Source organism: Tinamus guttatus, unplaced genomic scaffold (assembly GCF_059628265.1).
Source record: "Tinamus guttatus ecotype Peru unplaced genomic scaffold, ASM5962826v1 Tinamus_guttatus_pri_ptg000104l, whole genome shotgun sequence".
Classification (NCBI taxonomy): Eukaryota; Metazoa; Chordata; class Aves; order Tinamiformes; family Tinamidae; genus Tinamus; species Tinamus guttatus.
The window spans coordinates 4,795,796-4,821,571 of NW_028288638.1; the positions used below are offsets into that span (position 1 = coordinate 4,795,796).

Consider the following 25,776-nt stretch of genomic DNA (forward strand, 5'->3'; position numbering starts at 1 on the left):
TAGTTTTCAAGGACACACTAGAACAGACCAGATGAGATGATCAGCAAGAGACTTACGGGTCTTATCCAAAAAAAAGGATTCCACCCAACTGTTCCAAAGGGATGCTTCTCTGCAGCAAAGGAAGCCTAAAATTCTGTAGTTCAGGTTGAAGGCACAGGAAGGACTTCTCTGTTTTGGTCCCTGCTGTGAGGATGATTTATGCATTTCATCCAAATTTTTGTACTGAAAATACATAAGCAGTCCTGGGAGCAAAGACGTGAGGCCACGATTCTCTCATTCCAGGGGATACAGCAGAAAACCTTCTCTAGCAATACACACAACTCCCTTGGACCCCCATCCAACTTGCGTTTTCTCCCACACTGAGGGCCAGCTTCAACAAAGAGTATGGAGTGGTATCTCTCATCTTAGTGTTCCATCTAGCCATTAAGACTCTCTTCAGAGAGTGAAAGATGCCCTAGTAATCCAAAATACATTCATGATCAAGACTAATCATATGAAGCAAGTATCACCACTGCATTTATTACCAGCAACGGCACAAGGGAAGCGTCTCCAAGATGCTCTGCTGTGCGTTTATCCTAACGCAATTAGGATAGGGGGCAATTAGAGCAGTTCAGGTCTCCATGCTGTGTACACATCAGAGCATCTTAGGCACAAGCACGTGCCACCTGTGAACCATTTGTGCTTAGGCACATAATAGCTGCTGTGATGTCTCCTGCCAACAAATATGATTAAAACTGAAACTCTCCAACAGATAAAGGCAAGGCTTTGTGGACGTTACTAGACTTCAGTGCCTAAGCCCATTTCAGCCTCATAACTAAATTATATGTTGAAAATGTTTCATCTTTGAACAGAGATAAGTTTCTACATCCACTGGACGTGAAACTTGTTTCTTCCTATCATGCAGACAAAGCAATCATGAACAGTTTTCTCACTGCAAATGAAATTTGCAAAATTATATTCCCTGTGAACAAACACAGTCAGGAATTTGCAGCCAAAAAACTCATTCAGTCAAGCAAAATGAGGTTCATGAAATGAAGACGCTCCCTGTTAACTTTAACACTTCAACTCTGACTTTTATCTTCAATTGCAGCTGAACGGCACCACTGTTAGTCCATTAAAAATATCCTTAACACCAACCCCACTAACAGGAGCCACAGTTGTGACATGTCAAGCTCATGCAGAAGGAACAAGCACCATAGAGGCCAACTTCTGAATCTAAGTCATCATACCATGGGTGGTGCTGCCTCGTCCATCAATTTCAGTATAAGATTCTGTGCTTGCTCTCGAACTTGGTCTTTGGCATCTCCCATACGATCTATCAAAGGTAGAAGAACTAGGAGAAGAAAAAAAAAAAGTATTAAATCATTTTAAATGTATTTCTGATTATACTACAAGACTAAGAAAAATGCACTAGACAAACTGGAGGAAGTATCTTCCAACAAGCTAGAAAGTCTCTTAAGAGCTGCATGAATTACTTCAATTTCATTTTCAAACAGGACAACAAAAGTTTCTGATTTTCTGACTTTTCTGGAAAGGAACATTAAGACCTGAGAAGCCAAGGGTCGGAAGGGAGAAGACAAGGGATAGAATAGAGGACTGTTTTCAAATCAGTACAATTTTGCTGTTTAATTATAACAATTTTAAAATTTTAAATCCTCCCCTTCACAAAGTGTATTATATTGAAGTAAGGCTGAGTTCCCACAGGAGTATTCACAAAAGTTGCTGTTTTAACACAAATGTCTTTAAGCAACATTTAACTGAAATTACACCATAGCAGCTGATTTCACCCCCTAAAATCAGAAATCACTACAATTAAAATCATTGCAAGACTTGTAAAATCTTTGGTTTGATTAACCATCGACATCATTCACCAGATGTAATTACCATGTTATGATATTTAGGAAAGTTATTTAGAACATAAAAAAGTACTAAGAGTTGAAAAGGAGAAATTAGGGACCCTTCTTAAGCTTCCAGTTATTCATATACTCATTGAATACTTTTTTTTTCTCTCCAACAGCATCTGTATGACTGTTTTAAGCACTGTTATATATTTCTCCCCATACCATAATGACCAGAATATTGGGTATTTTAAGGCAAACCTTGCTTTACTAACACTGAGGAACTGCTCTGGGGAAGGCAATCATGCTGAATACCAATCCTGCTCGAACAAGGTTCTTTAAATTACATCGTGCTGAGTCAGTTCATTGGGCTGCAGATACCACGGCTCTAGTGAAACCACTTAAAGCAAGTGCAAAGAACAGCTACCAGGCAGCCTAAACAGACATGAGATCACCAAGCTAAACTGAGCCATGATGCAGTCCACACATTCTGCTGCTTGTAGTAGCTGAACATGCCAACCTTGGTCATTCACAGAGCTTCACCATCTCTTCATCAGTTGTTGGAGCCACTGTATTGTCCCAAAGTCTACAGGCTATTTATTTTTTTTCTAAATCTGAAGTTTCTGTAAGACCCCATATTTGGTAAAATACATTGTTTGTATACAAGAAAAGAATCAACTAGGTTGTTGGGCGATGCCGACAACCAGTTTTCAGCTTGGTAGTCCATCCTTTCTGTCAGAATAAACTTCAACAGGAAATTATTTTAGGTTGCTTGCACATCTGAAGTTTCAGAATGCTCATCTAGAAGCCGGAAGAGAAGGCTGAGCATATTTCGAATTGAATTCCTAATGCCTTCATCACTTTTTCCTCTCAATGTTATTAATGTCTAGGGAGATCTATTTACATTAGTACTGATTCTACTTCAATGAAAAAAGAGCTGAATTGTATCAGCTATCCTTTCTATGAGTAAAGTTAATGGGAAACGTGTCTCCCAATTTAACAAATTGCACATTTTGAAGATGCTCAAGGCCACCCTAGTAACCCGTTTTGCTAATCCCTCTCCCTTGCCTACCCTCCTCCTTCCTGCCCAACGTGCACTCAGGGCCTCCTGGCCTCTCCTCGCTCCACCCCAGCCCACTGCAGCCAAAGCCACAGAACCCAAAAAACTTCTGGGTCAGGCAAGAAACTTCATCACAGCCCAAAGCTGCGACTACAAATTCCAGTTGAGCTTCAGAGGCTGCAGCACACCCCCAGTCTGGCTCTGAGTCAGGGCAGGCCAACGTTAGCACTAAAAGCAGCCGCTTTGCCTCACTATCCCAACGCTGTTCCCCAACTCCCTCATTCCAGCCCATCTCCTGTGCCAGCTTTTTCTCCAGCAACACGAGGAAATGAGGACATGCTCAGACATTCAAATAAGATAATGTACACAAGTCTATCAACAGCAAGAGTTAAGGGATACCTAAGCAACTCAACAGTAGCAGACGCTGGATATTTGGGCATGTTAACAAGTACCTAATGGGCACGGTGTACAGAGTTTTTATAAAAGGATTATAACCTGGCCAGCTTTAAGCAGACTTATATCCTCTGTCAGGGTTAGCAAATGCCATACCTGCAATGCAAGGGAACCCTTTTGACAAAATTGAAGTCTCTGCTTCAACAGATTAGAATGCTATTGCCTCCCACAGGATGGATAACCAGAAAATAAATCACTAAGAACAATTCCTCCCCACTACCCCTCGTATTTTTCCCCAAATACAGCTGAATGATTTTGGCTGATACACTTTTTATTTTAATTGTATATGCTTTCCCATCCCCACTAATGTTCTTTGTTACATTGCAATGCCAATATATTTGGCCAATTTGGCATCAGTGCACAGCTTAATTCCAAGTAGGTGTTACTTAACTTAGAGTGAGGCAAGGAAGCAGAAAGAGGACCATGCCTGGGGGTACTATGCAAAGTGCCAGTAGCCTAACAAGTTACCCAGAGAAGTCTAGAGGTTTTTGCCACGTTCAATACAGATTCATACATTCCTACTGTTTTATATTAGTCCTAACCAGTTTACTTTCCCTGCCACCTAATTTCTTTAATTATTTCAAAAAGATTTTGGAAAATGTAAGTTTTTTTTTTTCCTCAATTTATCTCTTCTGATATGCATAAAAGGATTCTACTATGTATAAGAGGTTCTGTTTCTCTCTATAGAGTTGCTGGTCATTTCTTGCATAGCCAAGGTGTAATATACCCCATTGGATTTGCCTTTTCATTATGTTAGCTTAAGTTTCCTATTACTACCAGTCATTCCAGAGCTTTTCCTGTTTAGATTTCTATATTGCTATAGAAAAGTTTTATATATTTTAAACAACTTTTTAAAGCAAACTTTCTATTGCATACAAATTAATTTCACCTGAACCAGCTATAACTGAGCTGCTATTTTTCTCTTTTTCTTTATAACTGCATAAATAACACATGCAATAGTTAAGATCGAAAGTCTGAAAAATTAGCACACAGCCTTGAAAGATTAAATTTTTGTTATCTCTACAGAAGATGATAACCAAGTAAATCGGAAAAGTCAGTACCTACAAAGGTACACAATTTCTTAAAAAAACAATCCTGAACACTTACGTTTATGATGCCCTGAAGCAGCAAATGCCATAGGTAGCACAAACAATTTCCTTTTGTTAAACTTTAACTGAAGTTCCTTCTCTTATGAGACAAATATGTATATTTTAAGTTTGTATTATTGCTCACAGCCCTTTTATTCCATCTCTCTAGAACACTTCTGCCTACTCCTTGCAAATGTCTATTTTATGTATACCCTCTCATGCTTACCCATTTCTATGAATCTGCTTTAAAGTAGTCCATGTCTGTTCCACCTGGAGCTGCAATTGCAAACATTAAATAAAAATACTTCCCAAGAAACCACCAGCGTCAGCAAAAATTCTCTCACTTAAAAAGCCCAGCTTCACATCTTGGACTTGAAAGAAAAAGGCTTTGGGGACAGAAACAGAGGTTAAACCTAGTCTGAAATGTCTTTCTACCTTTTTTTTCTTTTCCTCTCCGCCCACCCCGCCCAAAACCTCACCAGTTTAGGCAACAGCACTAAATTGCTGCCAATATTAAAAAGAAAGGAGAGGAAGCAGCTGCCTCAGCAATTAGAGCAGTCACTGTTGTTAGGGGTGGGATGCACAGGAGAGACAGGAATCTCTCCGAGGCTCCTACCCAGCCAGCAAGAGGGCCAGCCTGGCAGGGCTATTATTATACTTATAATAAAGGCTCTTTACTGGGCCTACTGGGTCCAGAAAGGTCTCCCTGCCTCCCTTCTAAGATTCCTCTCTTGCCTTCTTAAGGACTAGTAAGTTCAATCAATAGCTATCTCAGACACATAAAAATGCCTCTCTGGGTCTTTCCAACTAAGGCAAGCATTAAGTAGATTAATGAGGTAGATTCTTATCTTCTACACCATTAGTGATGAACAAAGTTGTGCTTATTTTATGCTATATTGATGAACCTCTCAGAGGTCTCAGGCTCAGCTTACATAAGAAGATAGACCAAGGATTTTAAAGAGACTAGTATGGTAAACCAGCAGAAAAAATGGAAGGTAGAGAACACACGTCCACGTCATCTTGTGACAGTTTTAGCTTTAGGTTAACTTTTTACAGCACTACATTCACTAGAACCAAACACAAACTAAAATTAGTATTTCTCTATTTTACTGAGGACATTGCATTTGCAGGTGCCATGCAGCAGCCAGGCCCCTTCGGTGCAGCATCCACAGGCAGTGAGCACAAGAAACTCTAATTCAGAGCTCATCAGCCCAGCATGAGTCACTTCAGGTGACAGTCACACTATTAAAATTCCTGTGCTTGCCACCCAGAATGCAAAATCCTTACAGGAAAGGAAAAAAATAAAGTTTGTTTGTTTTTTTTTAAATTATCACATTAGAGAACCTTTCAGTGAGACAAGTTGCAGATTAAATAAGGTATGAATATCTATCATTAAGATGATAGATCATTTCCAATCACTAATTGACCATAAACTGTAGAGTGAACTGAAGGGAACTGAAGTTCTCTCAAGGATGTTGCAGAAAATTTGTTGTTGTTGGATTGATTTTATATTTTCAAATTTAAAAATATCAAAACACCTAAAAATGAAAAAAGTCTTTCAAAACCTTTTAATTTCTTAAATACACAAAATATTCAACATTTTTAAGAACAAAATTCTACAATATACAATATACACAGCTTTTCCTAATGTTAACAAGCAGCAACACGAATAATCAATGTCACACAAAACCTGACTTGCAGGTAGGTGCAACAAGGCACTAAGACAGGCTTTTCCCAGATCGACAGAAAGACGAGCTTTATACTTCCACAGCAATCTGATCTAATGTCCAACTTTGGAGGCTGGCCCTACTCCCACTACAGTGACATGGGCCACATGACCTCCATGACACTCAAGCGTCACCTATAACTTTCTTTGCAGATAATTAAAGAGTTAACTTGCAGATAATTAAAAACACATTCTATGACATCTTGCAAAGTTATATATGAAAATGAATAGCAGTGCAATGCTAGACTAGAAGAATAGATCATCAAATACAGACAAATGTATCATGGTAAACTTCTTCATTAAGACTGAAACAGAAGCTGTTCTCCATTATTGTTCTGTATTGTATTGTCTCCAGCTTCTTTGACAAAAATCCCATTTAATTGCAACTCCAATTATGTTTCTCTTGTCATTACTCAATGCAGTACACAATCCTGTCATAAAAGTTCAAAAACGGCACAGTTTTCTCATGATGTACTACTTAAGAATTGGTTGTGTACACTAAAAAAAAAACAACCCACACCCACACTGTTGGAAGTCCTGGTCACTTTTGCTCATCAGCCTTAATTCTTGGGGTAGAAACTGATGATAGAAACTAATGATATTAGAAACTGTCTCATTTATGGAATGTTTAAGATGCAACAGAAGAATTGTAAAATATATTTTGTTTTGTTAAAAACAGTGGATATTTGGAACTCGCCCTCACAGAACATAAGGTGGGTAGTGTCAGCAGGGATTAGACAACAGGCATGGACAAACTCCCCAGTTTCTACAACCCACTGAGTGTGGGTGAGACTAGACAGCTGACAGGAGCCAGGCCCAGCTCATCCTGCCCCTGTCAGAGGTTGAACATTTGGTTGAACAAATACCACTCATCTGAGTCAAAGAACTTGGGTATTTAACCTCGTTTAAGAACTGTAGAGGATTGACAAAGTCTGGAGATAACTAACATTTTCTTCATTGACTGGACTTACAAGAAGGGGTTAGAAACTGGTGCAGAACAAGAAAGCAAGATGACATTCACTCCTTTCAGAAAAATGAAGCTAAAGGAAAACAACATTTTTTTCCCCTCTCCCCTCCCAAAGCTCTATCATCACATCACGTTTTCGCATAATTACAGCACACAGTTTTTCTTCTCACATATAATACTTTAATGATTGATGTCATCACCTGGGAAAACAGGACCAGAGTAAATATCTACTCTTACATAAGATGCCTTAATCTTCTGTTTTAGTCACAGAACAAGCAGTAGATATTAAATATTACAAGATGTAATCAAATACTCCTTATCTGCATCAAATACTCCTTAATCTGCTCGATTTCGCCAGAGCCTCATCCTCTAAGCCTCACACATATCCTGACACATATTGCTTGTCTAGTGTTTGCAAGCATCTTCACTGGAAATAACAATATCATCCTAATTTTTATCTTCAAATCTCCCAAGACTGCTGTCAGCAGCAAACGTCATGCGAGGTGGTTAATCAGAAGAGGAAAACACCCTGGAAGAAAGTTACTGTAATATTAGATTGTTGCCTGGGAAACTGCATAAACTCTCCTATCAGGCCGCATACCTCAATACTGAGCTCACGAACGCACCCTTCAGAGGGCTGCTGGCATCTGCTTTGAAGCTACTGTGCTGACTTCATCCAAATCTAATTTATGGCCTACGTGTAGACTGTAGCGACAGACAGAAGAAGAAAGCAAGCATGTGTTTTAGTTCCTAGCAAAACGCCTGCTATTTTTGTGGGTGTGAAACCACATCAGTTTTTTTTTTTTTTTTCCCCCTCTCCTCTGCACTTGAAAGAAATCTGTCCCCACGATAACTGAATGGGAAATTAAACAAGGAGGAAAAGTTGTTTTGACATGTTATGGTTGGGTAATATGCTATAATTCCATTATTTCCCGAGCTCACAATCATGAATAAGAATCTCAGGATTGCCTAAAATTAAGGCTGTTTTGTAAGACAAACACATTTAAACTTCTGTATATTTTACGTCAGAAAATACTTCTATAAAAACCAAAATTTATGGAGCAAGCCCTCTACGTGTACAACTTCCATTGATCTAGTGATACTGCAATCCTGTTCAACATGAACATATTGATCATTGCAGTTACTAAATCAGAAATTAACCATATTTTAGTATTTGAAAATAATAATTGTGTGCAAATTTTCTCTTACGTTTGTTTTCCAAAAATAGTATGTCTATATTTACTAAAGCAGTAGGTAATAAATGCCTACCACACAAAATACTAATACGGTTTCCTGTGTAGCAGTATTCATCTTGTCAGCTAATTGAAAAAAAAATAGCTTTCAAAATTTCTAGGCTTGGCACTATGACTTTCTTTTTTTTTTTTTTTTTAATTTAACAATACAAGTTGTGAATCTGCAGTACATGATATGAACTGTGCTCACATCAACAAGTGATCTATTAGACACTCACCAGAAAATAACAACTCTAGAGTGCATAAATAGTTGATTTTTCCCCGGTTTGTCTATGGAAGCCTTGTGCAAAAGCAATTTCAGGGGAAAAAAAAAAAAAAAGAGGATTTTTTTCTTACTTCCAAGCAACCTTTGTCATTGATATGTAACACAGCAGACATAGGAAAAAAAAATAGTAGTTTCTTTTAGCATCAGTGAAAACCTCAGTAAACAGAGTAAGCTGTACCAGAAGGAGGATAATACAGCTTTCATAGGAGATCACAAGCTTGTAAAGGCCTCCGAAGAGCTGTGCATGCGGACAAAGCTAGCTCAGTTGGCAGAATGCAGATGAATTTTCAAATGGTTCTCCAAAGGGTCTTACTGGAGTGGTACCATAATGATAAATGCCGAATAACACATGGCACAGGCAGCAAGAGGAATCGCGCTAGATAAGAGATCTAAAAGCATTACCATTACATAGGACATAACTTACATTCCTTAATATATCTAGTGTAAAATTGTATTAGGTCAATTTTCATCTGCACCATAACAAATACATTGTTAGTAATTGTTACAAAAAAGATGTAATAAAAACAAGTACCCCTATGCCTTACATGCTGCATCTAGGCAATGATGGCTCCTGCACCTCAAAAGCAGTACAACAAAATGGTACCTAAAGGTATGACATCAACATTAAAAAAGTATTGATCAACTTTTGTACAAGGAACAACTAGGTCAGGACTCTTAGGGCAGGTGGAATGATGGCAGAGGAGAAATCAAAAGATGGGTAAAATCATGACTGGCACTGAAGATAAGAAGTGACAGCTCACCTCTTTAATACAAGATCTAGCAAGCATTATTTTCAACTCATGGGCAGCCAATTGTGACAGATGTGCTCCTTCCCCAGCTCAACCTGACTTCTCACAGGTAGCCCTATTCAGGAGTTAACTACCACATTATCTGATCCTGGTTTCTTCCCTGATTTCTTCCCCCATTCAGACATTAACCATCAATTACAGTCCTGATGGCCCTATCCTGATGAGGAGATAAGGCAAATTGTGGGTATACCAGCCAACAGTCAGTTCTGAATGGAAAGAATGACCATAGGCAATCATCCCATAAATATGGGGACAGCCAAGAGGCCATTGAGCTCTCCTTGCACCACAGCAGGCTGCACACCAGTATCTCCCCTTGAGCAGGGATGCCTCTCAAGGATACTCCTTGGGGCTAAGAGATCTTTCCCACTACAGATTCGTGGCAAGCGACTATAACACGCTTCTCTTTCTGAACTCGTAAACTTTACTCTGTAACTGTGCACAAATCCCCTAGTCACAAACCGCTGACCAGGTCTAGGACTAGATCCAACCGCACGCAGACTCCTCTAAAAAGGAGTTTGGAAAGCAAGGAGGGGTTCCAGTCTGAATCTCGTGACTCAACGGGAGGGTGTTCTTGCTAATTCTGTGAGTATCTTGAACCTCCATGCAGTAAATAATAAGCAACCTTGCCATAGAATCTCGTGAAACCACTGTCATTATCAATAAAACCTATTCCTATTTATTTCCCATGAGTGAAGTGCTTTGTGTCACTCACCCCCACCACCACTCATTCCGTCCAGAAGAAAACAAGTGCTTTCTCAGGTCACATGCAATCCAGCACTACTGCAGAACACCACAGATGCCAAAGTCTGTGAGGATTCACAAAGCAACTAGATAAACTCGTAGAAAAGGAAGGGCAGCAGGCTGGACACTATCCTTGCTGACTCTAAACCACAAGGTTGCTGACAACTAGGAGGTGGTACTGAAGACATTACCACTGTAGGATTGTCCTGTCCTTATTTTCTTTAAGCATTTGCAAACCGGCATCACTGCAGACATTGACTTACTAGCAGTTAGTTCTGCAAGCTGCATTCAGCAAAGCAGCTTTCTTGCTCACCAATCTGCTTTTCATTACTCTCATGAATCTTCAAACACCTCCGCTTTCAGACACTTACAATGAAGTTTTTCTATTACTGCTAAATCCTCCTACTGGTGAAGCAGCTACCAATGGAGGGACACACTCACTATAACTCACTTTTTAGAGAATCATCTAAAATAGGGAATATAGCAGTTTCCTGCCTTGGCTGGTACTGACCTTTCAGCACTGGTGATACTAATACAGCTTGACTATGTCCAACAGTGACTTGCACTGCTAGTGTAACACACTCCATGAGACTTAGTTTCACAGATGCTCAGAAGACTAACTCCAGTTGAAGGCAGTACTGTTCCTTCCAACAGCTTCTCATATCTACAGATGTTCCTCCAATGCCAGTATTCATTTTTGGTTCTGTTTTTGTTTTGTATAAGAACTCCTGAGACTGGAAATTATATTTTTGCTCATAATCTCAAAGTACTCAAATATGGTGGCAAAACATTAGTGCTCACATTTAAGCATGACCCCAAATATTCACAATTAATAGTACTGAAATAGCAGAAGGATTTCCAGATGTTTGTAAAGTTACTGCAGACTATCCAAAACTTAACATAAATAGGGCTAGGCTTCAGGAATTCATTCCAATTTCATTTATAATTACAAATGGAAACAATACAGAAATTCATGTTTTGCATAAACAATACAGAAATTCATGTTTTGCATAGCCCAACATGCCCCAGTCTCCTGACAGTACTTCTGTACAAAACCAAGTAGTCAAGTAAAATATAGTAGAATATTCTTTTTACTGCACTACAGTGTTAATTTAAAATAAAGTCTGTTGTGCTGCAGAGGTTTTTTATTTCAGGAGGCCCTTGAAATATGCTTTAATTTACCCGAGTTGGTACCTTGTCATAAGCTGTATTTTATATATCTAAATTTTCAAATTGTTGCCGATTTCTTTACAATACCAAAGTAGAAACTTAGAGAAGCTTTTGACAGACAATTTGCGACGGGGATTTGAGAACAAGGAAGTTACAAGAAAATTCAGATTAATTTGGGGAAAGAACATTAAAATAGAAACTTCTGGTACAAATAGACAGTGATAAAACAGCAATGTTAATGCTGTAGTATCACAATCTCTTTTCAAGGACAGAAACCAAACAACCAAATTGAATGGATTAGTTGGGCTGAGACCCAACTGTTTTATACTCTGGCATATGTAAATCTATTAATTTTAAATTCAATCAAATAAAAAAACACTACTAGCATAAAATGTTTATCTCCTCTCCCTCCCTCCCTGCAACCGCCACGTAAAAAAAAAGCTTAGGCTATTGAAAGCTAGAGTCCTCTTTTTATGGTTTTAGCAGGAAAGGACTACATGGTCGTCTCTAAGGACACAGACTTAGAACAAAAACTCTAATCAAGATGATCTACAAATAAAATCTCCAATCTTTAATGCAAGTTAACGGTAACACTCATGTTCCGATGTCATTATCAGATAAGACAGTCTTGGGATATGGTAAGCAAATGCATAGTGTGAAACCATTTTAAGAAAAGACATTCATAGATTTTTTTTTTTTTTTTTTTTTTTTTTTTTTTAAGAACAGCAACCATCTACAGGTCAATAATTTTATCACCAATAAATATTTACAAGAATTATTCAAATCTCAAAGAGAGCAATAAGATCTCTATATTCTGCCAATATATTTACGTTCTCGTACATTGTTTTAAACTAATTTAGATCAGAAGGTTTTCAACATGTTTCACCCCTCACTGCTTCAATAAATACAAAGAAAGTATGCCTTCTACCTTTTAGTTTTAAGAGAAAAAGGTATTTTACTTACCAGTTCCTATATAGGATTTAAAGCGTCCTGATAGTCTGTCGACAAAGGCACCTAAAACATCTAATCCCAATAATGCCACCTGTTGAAACAGAAGCATTAGATAAACAAATCAATGAAGAAGTCTTATTTTAAAAGAAATTATGGACATACGTGCATGGTGAAAGACTATATCAGTACAAAGGAAATGACAGCTCTACCCCAAGAGCTAATGATTCCCAAAAGCTTTGATTAAAGCAAAGACTTCAGAGCAGGGAATCTATCACTGATATTTTCATATATCGGTGCAACTCCGTTTTTTCACTATTTGTTTAGCACAGAACGAAAATTAATTAAAATATTTAATTTCTAACATTTATTTCCAAATACAAATGATAAAAAATACAACAAAAACGAGGATTAAGCAGCTGGAAAATTTTTGCCTGAATTGTTTATTATGACTGCAGTTCTGTTCCCAGTTTCTTTAACAGAAGACTGCCAGGAGTCCAGCTTGGCAGTAACAGGAAATCAAGGTTGCCTTGGAACAACAAGTCCCAGAACAGCCAGACAAGTTTAGCAGCTGCAAGAAAACATGCCCAAAACCAAAAGAAGCTAGCAGCTTAAAACACAAGCAAATTGAACCCACAAATATAAATCCTAAATTAATTTCAAAATAAAATCTGCATTAAATGGATTTGAGAGGGAATACAGGCAACAATCTGACAATTTATTCTTCCAACTCCCCAAAAAACAACAGCTAAGAAAAGCTGATGATGCTAATTCCACTAGCAGTTCCTACCACACTGTTCATGTACCTGCTTCTTAAACTAAGCAAGTTTTATTTTGATCCATTTGCTCTTGTATAAAATATAGCCATGGTTGTGACAAAGAACCCATCCTTGAACAGAAAACTGGTGAGAGAGGACAGCCTCTGCTGATTTAGACACACAAAAATATTATCAGAAGTGATAAGATCAACCATTTGACTTTACAGACCAGAAGGTTGATTTTTTTTTCCCCTCAAGTATTTTGCCCACTGCATCAGGACTTACATTCTCTTCTTTCTAAGATAGTTTTCTGAACATCATCAAATCTTGCAGTTGACCAGATTTGTTGCCTAAGATGACAGAAACGCCTAATGAGGCACCTCCTGAAGCTTGGACATTCGTAAGGGATTTTCCTCCAAATTAATTCTCTGTGCCCTACTACAATGCACACCCACACTACAGTTTTCCCCCCAGAAACATGCGAGCAGAACCTCTCACCACCATCAGCTATTTTCATACAACTTGGAACCACATTTGAGTCGAGAACCATCTTCCTCTGGTGCAAGTACTCTGGAGTCAGCAAGATGCTTTTGGGATTCCCTCCTCCCCACAAAGTCAGTTGTTTCTGTAAGTCTTCTGGAAGACCTTTTCTGAACAGCAGCAGTTCAGAGATTTAAAGTAAGGGAAGGGGGTGCCCTTTGTTTTTTTTTTTTTAATTCTGATGCCAAAGAAAATTGTTAATAATAAGATGGAGAGTATTTTAAAATAATTTTAAAATACTATTAAAAATTAATTTTAAATTTTTTAAAATGGCTTCCACAAAGCACAGCCTCTAGTTTTGTTTGCTTGCTTTTTAAGTCTGACCTGGGTAAAAAACAGTAACCATTGGGAAAGCGTGAACCTTCCCATACTAAGGGGTCAAAGGCCTGATAACTAGCAGAGAATTGGCTACTTATCCTAGTGTGACTGTTACTGCCACGACAGATTCTGATCACCTGCATTTCATTTGCATAAGAATATTTTATTTTGATCAAGAGAACAATAGGCTTTTGTATCTGAGGGAACAGATAAAGTTCAGTCACTTCTTAAGATGCAAAAATCACATTTATCTTGATTAATCATTCCAGCAGTTGTCAGTATGGCACTGGTTCTCTGCAACTAAAAGTCTATCAATAATTTGCTTAAGGGACACAGTAAGGACTATTTCAATAACTCCTCTGCAAAAGTCATCTCAGTAAATGCTATCAATAAAAATAATCTGACGAGTAATTTTGTCTTGTGACGTATTTGGTGTATGAAAATATATTATTTACATTGCACAAGATAAAATAAAGCTTTGAAAAGTTACCTTGCTTAGTGGGAATGATACATGAGACTAACCTTAGGCTTTTAGAAATTCAAAGCTAACAAAATGTCCTGGAAATCCTCCCTAACACCTACTGAACACGCAACCTTTACAGATAAGGGGTGAGGGAACGAGTTACTAATGGCTTAAAGGAGCAACACAGTATAGCATGAGTTATCCCTTTAGGTCATACAGAATCCTCTGTGATGGCCAGAGGCCTGCAACTTGAAAAAGGTATAAACCTTTATGGTTTCTGTAAATTAAGACAGTACTATGGGTCATCAGGTTGGAAAGAATGGAAAAGTGCTGTTGCTGCAAAGTTGACTCCCATTCTGCAATTTAAAAGAAAAGTCACGTCAAACTTACTGAAGCACACAACCACAGAAATCACCCAAAAACTACCATCATTAGTTCCTGCAAATCAGCCCCAACACAACTCTGTTTGGTACATAATGTTCTAAATTTCAGCATCTTCTAGTAGGCATCATCCACTCAGTATTTGAGCAGTCCTACCTGAGGAGCACTTAGACAGCACAAGAGCCTTGAGAGACTACAGCGAGTAAGGACTACCAGCTGACATTGTGGTCTTCTTGAATGCTGCCCTGATGACCACGAGTCAAGGCAGAACTGATCCGCAAAATAAGCGGTTCCAAGCTCTCGGGCACTATGCGGAAATGAGTGCCAACAGGCTCTCTGCTATGAGCAGAGAAGCCTCTCACCAGTCTCTTGGGGCTCTTCCCACTGGCTTAAATTGGGGATTATATCTATCTTTAGAGCTAAAAACCATTGGACCTATGTCTATCTTCATATAGATTAAGCCTTTTGCCTGCTGCCTAGAAAGAGCTAGTAAGTTGGTACAGAATATATGCTTCAAGAGCTGAAAGCATGAGGGCTGCTTTTACAGCTGTAGTAGTAGGTTTGTACACTGAGAGTGATCCAACAGCTCCCTATTGTTTGAGGTATTTAACTACTGCCTTTGAGGTCCATAGCGGGAAAGAAATTTAAGCTTCCTTGGACTGGAGTTGGTCAGTTGTGGCTGTTCTTGGATGTTACCATAGGATCTGAACTGCCTCTGACTTTGGTAGTTCGTTTTTGATTGTTTGTTTCCAGATTCTGGGGAATCTGGAGGGGAAAGGGGGCAAAAGAAACCATCAGCTTCCTTTGCTGGAACTTGCTCAATAATTTTACAATATAAAGCAACTGGACTTTGTCACCACAGCGACAATTCTGGTTCTCAGTAACTTTCTTCTGCTTCACTTTAAGTTTCTTACTCCTTGCTCGCTTTATTCACCTCCCTGAATACATTCCTATTCTTATTTTACAGGATACTCCACAGCTTTTTCATCTCCTTACTGTTTCCACTCCAGTTTTCTCCAGATCAACCATTTCAGAGACCTAACCTCTTGATTCGTTCCATTCATCCTCACTACCCAAAACACCGGTCCCAGCCTAATAATCATCAGGCTCCGCTCTTCCTTGTTGAAGGAGGTACAACCTTCCCACTCTGCATCAGTCAGGCAGCCAGCTCTGCTGAAGCAACTGAAGTTGCAATGCCCGCTGCTGAAGCTATCGAATCATTTATAGGTACTCTAGCTGACAAGAAGGTGTGATTTCTGTACTCTGGCTTCTTTCACCTTCACAGGTACATATGGCACTCGCTTTCAAAGAGGTGCACAGGGTGTTTCCGCATATGTCGTATCTCTCCGCATTGCAAGGGTGGACAGGGCCTCCTGGCAGATTACCAAGCTCAACACTTCGTCTGAGCGGTAAGGGGAGGCAAGCAACAGGTGAATGGAGACAGCATTTCACTGCCTATTCCTCTTTGGTCTGAAAGATACAGATTAAAGAGTGTGGAAAAATAGAAAAGGTAATGTTGCAGTTCTTCAGCAAAGGCAAAGCCTCTTCTATCAAACAATTAAAGCTTACTGACTTTAAAGCAGTGTTTTGCAACTGTGGTTTGGACTAAAAAGTAAGAACCCCAAAAGCTGGAGCCAAAAGAGCCAAATTTTTGTTACTGATAAAACTGCATCAACTGCAGCCACTGCTGTCTGAAAAGGAAAACACACTACCAAACTTCCTCAGCTATGATAATCTTCTTAATCTTTCTGTGATGACTGACCACAAATCATTTCAGCATTGCAGTTTCAGCAACCACAGCAGATGATGCCCGAATGAATCACCCATATTTATCCAGAAATTTAGGTGTAAAACTTTCCTGCTGAAAAGGCCTGGTTTCAGAGGTCCTTCTGCACAGGCATAGATCTGGGAGGTCGTTGTTATTTTGACCTCTCCTGAACAGCAGCCAAAACAAGTCAGTCAACTGCTGTCAAAAATTTTAAAGCTTATGTAAACTCTACTTTCCTGCCCTTTCCCATGCTGAGAGTTGTAGCAATTTTTTCCCCTCATTAATCAAAAAAACATCTACCCAATCAAAACCTTGAAGATCACATGTTAAGGTAACACTCTTCTAAGTTTGCCGCTTTCTAATCTTTCAAAATCTCAGTGTCTTCACGTTGATTTGAATTCAGACAACAGCACCTCCACAGAACCGTTTGGCCTCCCGAGGGCAATGTAAGTATCAGTGCCCCCAAGTTAACTCTTCAGAAGCGCGATACTATAGTTGCACACTCATCTACTATGGGAATAACTAGGTTGCTTCATATCAAGACAAGCTAATAGCAGCTCAGACCTATATCCAAACTTGTTTTTTTTTTTTAAAAAAAAAAATAAAGAATATTTTATAAATTTACTTCCGGTAACTTAATAGAGAAGTTTTCCAAGGATACTCAAAAGGAGGTACATGCTTCCACTCATCCGACTGGGGGGCTGATGGCGTGAGAAGATGATCGTCAGAAAAAAACAAGTTCAACCACAAAATCAGGACCTGCCAAATACTCCTTCTTTGACTGTTACCATAATTTTTCATATCTGTTGTTTCAAGGAAAGTGAGAACAAAACACAAGTATATGATACTGTAACATGGGACATCTTAAGCAATTTTCATTTTGAGATCACCTGGCTTAAACATTTTCCGCAAGGCAAAAATTTTGAAGAACAAGCCTCTTGAAAAGCAGGACTCAGTAGGAAGGCAATGAGATGTATAGGAATGTTAAATTTAAAATGTATATTTTTACCATAAAAACTTTTACTTCATTTTAGAACCCTGTATTTCCAAACGAATGTAATTCTTGATGTGCCCAGGCGCTCTCATTTTCTCTCCACTATCCTCATCTAAACTGTGTTTTTTCAACATGCAGTTATTCCTACCCCTGCACCAGCTCCGCTGCCGAACAAGCAGACGAGCGTTTATGCAGCTGAATTGCAACCCCACTTAGGAAACCAATCTGACAGAGAACAAGGCAAGGCATTTTCTCCACCAGATCCCTTCCCTGCACCTGTTTACTGTGCAGCCTCACATGCCCATCGGGGCAATGAAGGGCTGATGCACTATCAGCATTCGGCGGCTAGGGGAAAAAAAATGGCTTAAAATCAGCAATGCTGCTAAGCAAAAATGCACGTTCAACTATGGCGCACGTATATGGGCTGTCCCATTTTCCACTCTGAAGAATGTACTTCTCTTCCCTGCACAGAGCTCTGTGAAGGTGTCTCATGTCACACTGATTTGATTAAACTGCAGACTACCAGGAAAAGAGACAGTCCTCTTGCCCTCCTTTACTTGCAGGTGCGTTTGATCTGGTCCACATAAACCTCCTGTTGCACCAGCCAAAGCAGCTTGCAGAGAAACTGAAAAGCTAATCCACAAGAAATATATGTATGCATATGTGTACATATATACATGTTACCCTAAGAACAAAGGTGAAAATGCACAGCCAAGGCAGGAATAGAGCGGCATTTTTAAACAGGGACTGCAATTAAGCCAGATGACAAATATTGAAACTACAGGCTAATTGAGAACTGTGAATTACACTTCAGAAGGCAGATCCCTGAGAATCTGGGACTATGTATTCTACATTTTTAATTAAAGGTTGGACAAAATTAGTCTTAATTAAACTTAAAATAATTAACACTTCTTGCAAATTTCCTTCTCTCAACTTGAGGAGAGATTTTTGGTCTGTTTAATATCTGATTGTTTATTTACATTTTATGAATAAAGCATACATAATACATGAAAAAATATCAATTCCTCAAGGAAAAAAACTGAGTCTCGAGCTTGAAAACCAAGATTGGATTCCTGGCACACATGGACAGGTCCATCACAACTAGAAAGCCTCAAAGTTCACTTACTTCAGTGATACAGAAATAAGGACGGTAGCTCCCACCTAGCCAAGATAATGGAACAAAAGATACAGGAAAGATGAAACTCAATAAATAAATAAATGGGGAGGAAGGGGTGAAAGAGACAAATGTCTTTTCCTGTTGGTGTCAAAGTTGAAATGTAAGTTACTAATATTTCTTAATAAAAACTAGGAAAAGAGAGATCCTTGGATCTGCATGGTAACCAAAAAATAAAGGTTGGGAGGAACCTCCCAAATTACTACATTTTTTTGTGTGGCAGGTTACAGTCCTTCCTGTACAACTCAGTATGGCATTTGCCTTTTCTGCAGCGTATGTTGACTTGCATTCCACTTCCAAACCAAAATAATCCACACATTTTGTTCTTACGAGTTGCTACTTGATAACGTCCTGCACTTGACATTTGTGTATTTAATCATTCTTGCCAAAACATAGGACTGTACTCTTGTCATTTCGGAATTTCACATTTTTCAGATCTCTGCATCTCCATTTCATCCAATTCTTTATTTTCATATTCCCATCTCGCATACTTGCCCAGCATCAAAAAAGTTACTAACTGCTGCTGCTATTTCTCTGCCAGGACTTCAGATAGAGTCCTAATTATTTATGTCTCAAGTATTTACAAAACTGTAGTTGACCTTCCTATCTGGAAACGAAAAGCTCCTCCTGCTGGCCTTTCTGTTGAACTAAGGACAAACCAAAATAAATACCTGCCAAACCACACAAATACAAGAACTCAGGAATAGTAATACTGATATTCTGGTACCTCTTAGATGCCAAATCTACATCTAGAAAAAGCACAGAATCAAAGATATTCCAAAGATTTGCCCGAAAGAAACTGCTAACATGCATAATCAGAAATAAGTAGTGCAAAAAGATTGTTCTTTCTCCATAGTAGTAAATCTACTGCTCCAACATAAAAAAGACTGTTTCTTACTATCCTACTGCAGCCCTCAGGTAAAAGAAAGTAGAGTATCTATTAAAAGATAAACTCAGGCATTACTGTAAGTCATAAATATTGCTAACACGCCGCTTGCTTTAAAAAAATGATTGATAAACTACCACAATTTTAGTCTCAAGTTACTATCAGTGAGGTGTGATTTGCATAAAGAACTGAAAAGTTGCTCAAAAGCTAAGTTTTAGAAGTATGGGCTTAAAAGAAAAAATGCTAAGAAACAAGAGTAGCCTTGGAGAACTCTAGTTGAAAAGTAGTATTTTTGCTTCCTGCACCTCTCCAGCAGAAGTCTCAGAGCAGATTTGCGGACTATGATTGTTTCAGACACCAGATTATACAGGAATTAGACACTCCTGTAATTCTTTCAAATGACTACTCAATTTAAGAGAAGCATAAGAGATCTGTTGATTAAATCTCAAGAACAGAGATGAACATCCAGGATAACCCAGTAAAACCAGTAAATATCTATCAGCAGTCAAAATATGTGATAACCCATATCCTCAGACATCAGTATGAATTTACTGATTGAAGCTTTAATCTGATGAGATTTGACCAGAGAGGACCATACCATGTAAAATTGGAAATAAACCTCTGCCAAAGTTGCTACTATTTTCATGCTTCAGTTCTGTACAAGTTGCATCCTAAGTCAGCTTTTCCTATTTTTCTTCCCTAGAACTAATTATAGGCTAATAGCCACAGAACTTATCCAGTTCAGTTCACCTGAATGTCTGATGAACTAAAACATTAGGACTGTGCCATTTTTCTGAGATTTCCTGACAGCTCAAAGCTGGAGGAGAGAACAAACACCAGCAGACTAAAGATCTCCTCAGCCAACTCTCCTAGTATTTATGCGCAAGTTTTCTGTTCCTTACAGAACAGGAATGAAACTTTACAAACAAACAAAAACTTAAAAATTGTTCCTTTTTCTCTTATTGCTGATCTACTGACCAGCAACGATCACTATTCTTCACAGTTTTGGGAAAACAGACTCTTTCAAAAACAAAGTTTTATGGTATAAAAAATAATAATTATAAATAAATAAAGGAGGGCAAAGCCACAGCCAGTATGAAACACAACTCAATCATGATACCAGGATGCTGAGCAAACGATTTCCGGGTCAGTGCTTAACTCTTTCATTTGAAAGAGGTCCAAAGTAAGAGCTAAGTCATGTGGATCTTTGGAGCACTCCCTGCTGTTGCAATGATTTGAGTAGTTTTTTTCTGAAGCTATTTTTCACTGTGTAAGATCAATAGAATAAAAGAAGTGAAGTAATACATATTCTTAATTCAGCCTTTCTGATTTATCAGTAACTTAGAAACTAATTGTGTTTTTCAATTGGATAGGACAAAATTCTCAGGTCATCTCTCTGCTATTCTTTGTTTGAAATTCACAGTTGAGCTTTTTTAGGCACTAAAGAGTTGCAGACTTCGGTAACAATGCGAAAGTACTATCAAAGTGGCTGTTATCTTCTTCAGGCAATTCATTCATCATTTCTGGTAATTAGTCTATATTTGCTTCTTGAACCCTCATTCTCTTTTCTCCATTAGTTATCATCAAATCAGTCAGACCAACCCTCTCATTTCCTACTCACTCCAGTTCCTTTCCCTTCTGGTATGTGAGGCACAGACTTCCCAAAGCAACATTCTATTTTTTTTTCTTTCTTTTCAGACACAGCATGACGTTGAAGCTGGGGCTCCCAGACCACCCATTCCTCTCTTTCAGGATGGTCAGCACTGCATGCAAGACCCAAGTTTTCCCGGAAAGGAAAAAAACGTATGCATTACCTATGGCCCATCCAAGGTCAGTTTCCTTAGCTACTCGTCATCTATAGCTGTCATCCTACCGTACTCATCATCCATACAACGGAAAGGATGTACCCGCCGAAAACTCCCTTCAATGCTGCCCGCTTGTCACTCCTGTTCCTCTAGCTCAGCAGTTGTGATAAATAAGCCAGTGCGCGGCAATGGCACTTCTCAAATCAACAGCCATGTCAACAGGGAAGGATTAATTACTTTGAAGGCTTTGAAGATTTACAAGGCCTTTAGCAAAACAAAGTAAGAGTGATGTGTTAAAAGAGAGGATTCTGGTTCTATATATCCATCCCTCAAAGGAAAAGGTCACTAGCCAACTATTACAAATACAGCAACTAAAAAAAGTTTATTTTTAAAATATTTTCCTTGAGAATACACATAAGCCTGTTAAACTCATTACCTTATGATGGCATTCAGCCCATGAATTTAATAACAAACTAAAATCTAGCACTTAAGCATACAACACCTGTGTAAGAGGCAAGCCACAGCTCTCCAGAAGAGCCCTGACTCTCCTTTTGAAGCACCAGACACTGGCACCACACATAGGAATGCTCCAGTAAATGCTGACCGACACTGGCCCTGGAGAGCAACTGTGCTCTTGCAATTAACAGTGGGTATACAGCACGCTTTGAAGTAGATCTTGGCCTGCACAAAGGCCTACCAATAAGTGGATATATGGAGCACAGAAAAAGTCTTACATTATTATGCAAGCTCTTTTTAACAGACTACTCCGAAAATTCGTAGCACTCCTCACTCAGAGAGTACAAGGTCATCTGGAATATCGTGTCGCAAAAGCCAATGAGCGCTGTCACTGTGCATCAAGAGCACCCAGGAGGTCATTGCTGCAGGAAAAACACATCTTGAAAAGCAAGTTTCAAGTATTAACGCCCAACTCAGATGGCTTAAAAACACAGGGCGCAACTTCTATTTTATCTCTAAGGAGATAACTTACATGTATCCAGTTCCTCCTTATGTTCAAGAGTACTTTAAAAAAAAAAAAAATTGCCTAGGTTTCCCATTAATAGCTACCAAAATCTGCCCCAGGATTAGGGATTTAAAAGCAAGTCAACACAACTCAGCCAACACGAGTTATTTCCCAAACTGGCCTGATCTTTAATAACGAATACTTTTGCAAGGAATAAATCATACAGGCGAGCAAGTGGAACCTGATTACTTTCAGATCTCAGGGGTACAAAGTGCAGACACGTGAAGTGTGCAGCATTGCTAAGTTAAAGGAATAAAAAGACGATTTCAGGAACTGCCTTTGCAAGTGATCCCTGTACTTGCCTCCTCGGTTTACGGAGATAGATCACAGTAACCTTAAGGCCTGCCCGAAATTTGACCGAAATTCGTGTATTTTCATGGGCGAGACAGCAACTCGGCCGTATGTGCGCACGGAAGGGCGGATCTGCCTTGCAGCGAGGAGACCCGAGTGGGGCTCTGCAGGGCAACACTGCCACCAGACGACGGAAGCGCAATCACTGCCCGTAACGCACCAAAACCAAAGGGGAAAAAAAAAAAAAAAAAAAAAAGAGTCCGGCCGAGGCTATCGGGACTGCCCTTCGTAATTACAGTAGGTCGCCAATACTCTTCCTGGCAGAGCGACGCCGGCAAGATGCACCAGTTTGGCTCCCACGCACGTCGGAGGCGATCGCCGCGTTCCCGCAGCGGGGCCAGGCACGCAGGAAAACACCAAGCGTGAGTCATCACAGCGGCTGCCTGCGAAGAAAACTGCGAAGAAAACTCCCCGCGCCCGGGGGAGCGGCCGCGAACGGCGCGAAAAAGCTTCGAAAGCCCCGCGGGGAGCCCGAGGGCCGCGATGAAACCGAAAGGGAGCGCGGCGCTGGGCACGGCCTGCGCGGAGCGCCGCAGCCCCGGGAAGCGCCGCGCCCGGGCGCGGGCACCGCAGGGAGGGGTAGCGAGCGAGCACATAAATAAATAAACAAAATCACGGGGGGAAAAAAGAGATTTTAAAAATGTTGAATTTGGCAATGAACGTGTTTCGTTCAACGGGAATAAAAAGGAATAAGGGAGCGCCACTTACTACTTCTAGAACCTAATAAAATTCCTAGCCTAGCCTTCCCTCCCCACCCTGAAAAAAAAAAAAAATAAATAAAAAAAAAACACTTCCAAGGGGGAAGGGAGGGGGATTAGGGGCAGGCTCGGCGCGACCCCCGCCCGCAGAGCCGCCGGCCCCGCGCTCACCTTGAAGTTGCTGGAGTTGAGCCACGCGGCGAGCTCGTCGATGACCCTGTCGAGGCGCTGCGGGTCGTGCTCCAGGTCGCCGCTGCGCGCCGGCTCGCCCAGGTACTCCAGGAGCTCGTGGCCCAGCTGCAGCCTGCGGGCCACGTCCCGCTGCACGAGCCGCTCGCTGAAGTACTCCATGCCGCCCTCCGCCATGCTCGCCGCGCCGCGCAGCGCCGCCCGCCCCACGCGCGGCGGCAACGGACGCCGAGCGAGCCGCGCCGCTCATGGGGCCGCCGCCGCCGCCCCGCCGCGCTCCGGCACCTCCATGCGCGCCGCGGGACGCCTGCAACGGCCGCCGCGGAGCCCTCCTGCCCGCCGAGAAACTTCACAGCGGAGCCCGCCGCGTCCCGCCGCTCTTCTCTCCTTCCTCCCCTTCCCTTTCCCCTTCCTCCTCCTCCGCCCGCGCCGCCTCCGTCCCGCGCAAGTTGCGCCCCTGCCACGGGCCGCCCCCGACCGGCGCCAGCGAGACGGGGGCGTGGCCCGAGCAGGCTCCGCCCCGTCCCGGCACCGCCCCGCCCCTTTCCCCCTGCCGCGGCTACCGGCGCCGGCCACGCGCGCGCGCTCCCGCGTGGGCGTGTCCTCCCGCCCGCCCCGCGAGCAGCCCGACGGCGCATGCGCACTGCGCAGCCGCGTCCTGGGGGAGGCGCGTTGCCGCCGCGGCCCCGCGGGACGCAGGGCGGGAGGGCGGCGGTGGGAACAAGCGGTGCGGAAAGCGCGGCCTTTTCGGACCGTAAAGTGCACGGAGAGCCCCCACTGCAGCGGCGGTGCCCCAAAGCGGTGCCCTTGAGCCTTTTCTGTCGCGCATTCCATGTGGATCAAGATCCACGCGCCACCGTGGAGCCAGCTCGAAGCTCTGCAGTGTTACATCTGCAGTGAATGCACTCAGCAGGAGCAGGAGACCCTGCTGAAAAAAAAGAGGAGACCCTTTAGTGACTTGAGGCGTGTGACCTGAGGTGTTGCCTCATGGTCAGTTTAAACCATAAACTTTAAGGAGCATCTCCTTGCAATATTAGTTAGCAAGTAAACCCAAGCGCAACTGCCCCAAAAGCGTTGGCTTTGCGGCACGGCAGCCTGGGTGCGTTGCTGGCGTCGCCAGCGCTGAGGCGAGGGCAGGGTGAGCAGGCAGGAGGCCGAGGTGCTGCCCCGGCGGCGCAGCGGGTGTGCATGAAGTGCCCGACTCGCCACGGTGCGAGGCGAGCGAAGCTCCCGTGCCGCTGCTGTGTGCTCTGCTTGTCACCCACCGCGCTGCTTTCAGGGACTGGGCGCCTCCCTTGTGTCCAGGGCAAAACCCCACAAAATTAGGGTCACTGGGAAAGGCAGCGCCATGAACAGCTCTTAGCTGGGTTTGCCATGACCCAGCAAAATGAAGATCCCATCCTTGACTGCTCTGTAGGCATTACAACAGTAAAGATGATTAGAAAGATTATAGACACCTTTAAAACAGAAGTGTATGTATTATCCTTTGAGCTTATTCTGCTCGCATTTCGTAACGCTTTGTTATGGCCAGATTTCCCCATTCCCATATGAAGGACCTTAATTTTGAATGGAGCTAGATCTTATCCTGGGCGTGCAATGTCCTTTACCAAGCTAGCATATAAAAATGTAGAATGGAAATGCTAATTGCTTTTATGTGACTCAAAATTATGGACATGCAAAAATAAATACCCAAAAAACAAAGATGAGAAAATAAAACTGATGCTATTTTTTTCAGTGCCTTAGAATCCAGTTATGTAGTATTGTATGTCTAAAAAGTAAATCTGTTTCCCGATTTATTGAGAGTGGCTAAATAGATAATAACGGAAGAGTTGATACCAGATTTCTGCCATATCAAGAGCTGTAAACTGCTTCTGTGTACCAGATAAAGTTGCTGAAAAAGAAAGTGATTTCCTCCCCCTCAACTCTTTAATGTAATGAGGATTTTTTTTAGAAAACAGGGTGGAAAATAATAGCCTTGCTGTAAAATCAGAGGGCTGGGCTCCTGTCTTGCATCCTGTTGTGATTACCTATCAGTAGTGCCTTTGTGCTCTGTGGACATTGATGCAAAACTAGAAAAACGCCAGGCCGATTACTGCTGAGATGCTCTGCTAA

General features: G+C 41.1%; 1 protein-coding gene across 25 annotated transcripts in view; it reads right to left on the bottom strand.

The window, feature by feature from the left end:
• CLASP2 (cytoplasmic linker associated protein 2) overlaps positions 1-23,841 on the bottom strand; it is a 132,009-nt gene extending 108,168 nt beyond the window's left edge. For 21 of the 25 annotated variants that reach the window (XM_088520900.1, XM_088520899.1, XM_088520915.1 and 18 more), the window contains exons 1-3: positions 23,647-23,830; positions 12,334-12,412; positions 1,230-1,333 (exon numbers count right to left, since the gene is read on the bottom strand). In XM_088520900.1, the coding sequence (XP_088377026.1) occupies positions 1,230-1,333; positions 12,334-12,412; positions 23,647-23,826 (363 nt within the window). In that variant the 5' untranslated portion in view covers positions 23,827-23,830. Of the gene's footprint in view, positions 1-1,229; positions 1,334-12,333; positions 12,413-23,646 lie in introns of all 25 variants that reach the window. The other 4 variants (XM_088520898.1, XM_088520893.1, XM_088520882.1 and 1 more) reach the window with 1 other exon arrangement.
• Positions 23,842-25,776: the final 1,935 nt, after the last annotated feature.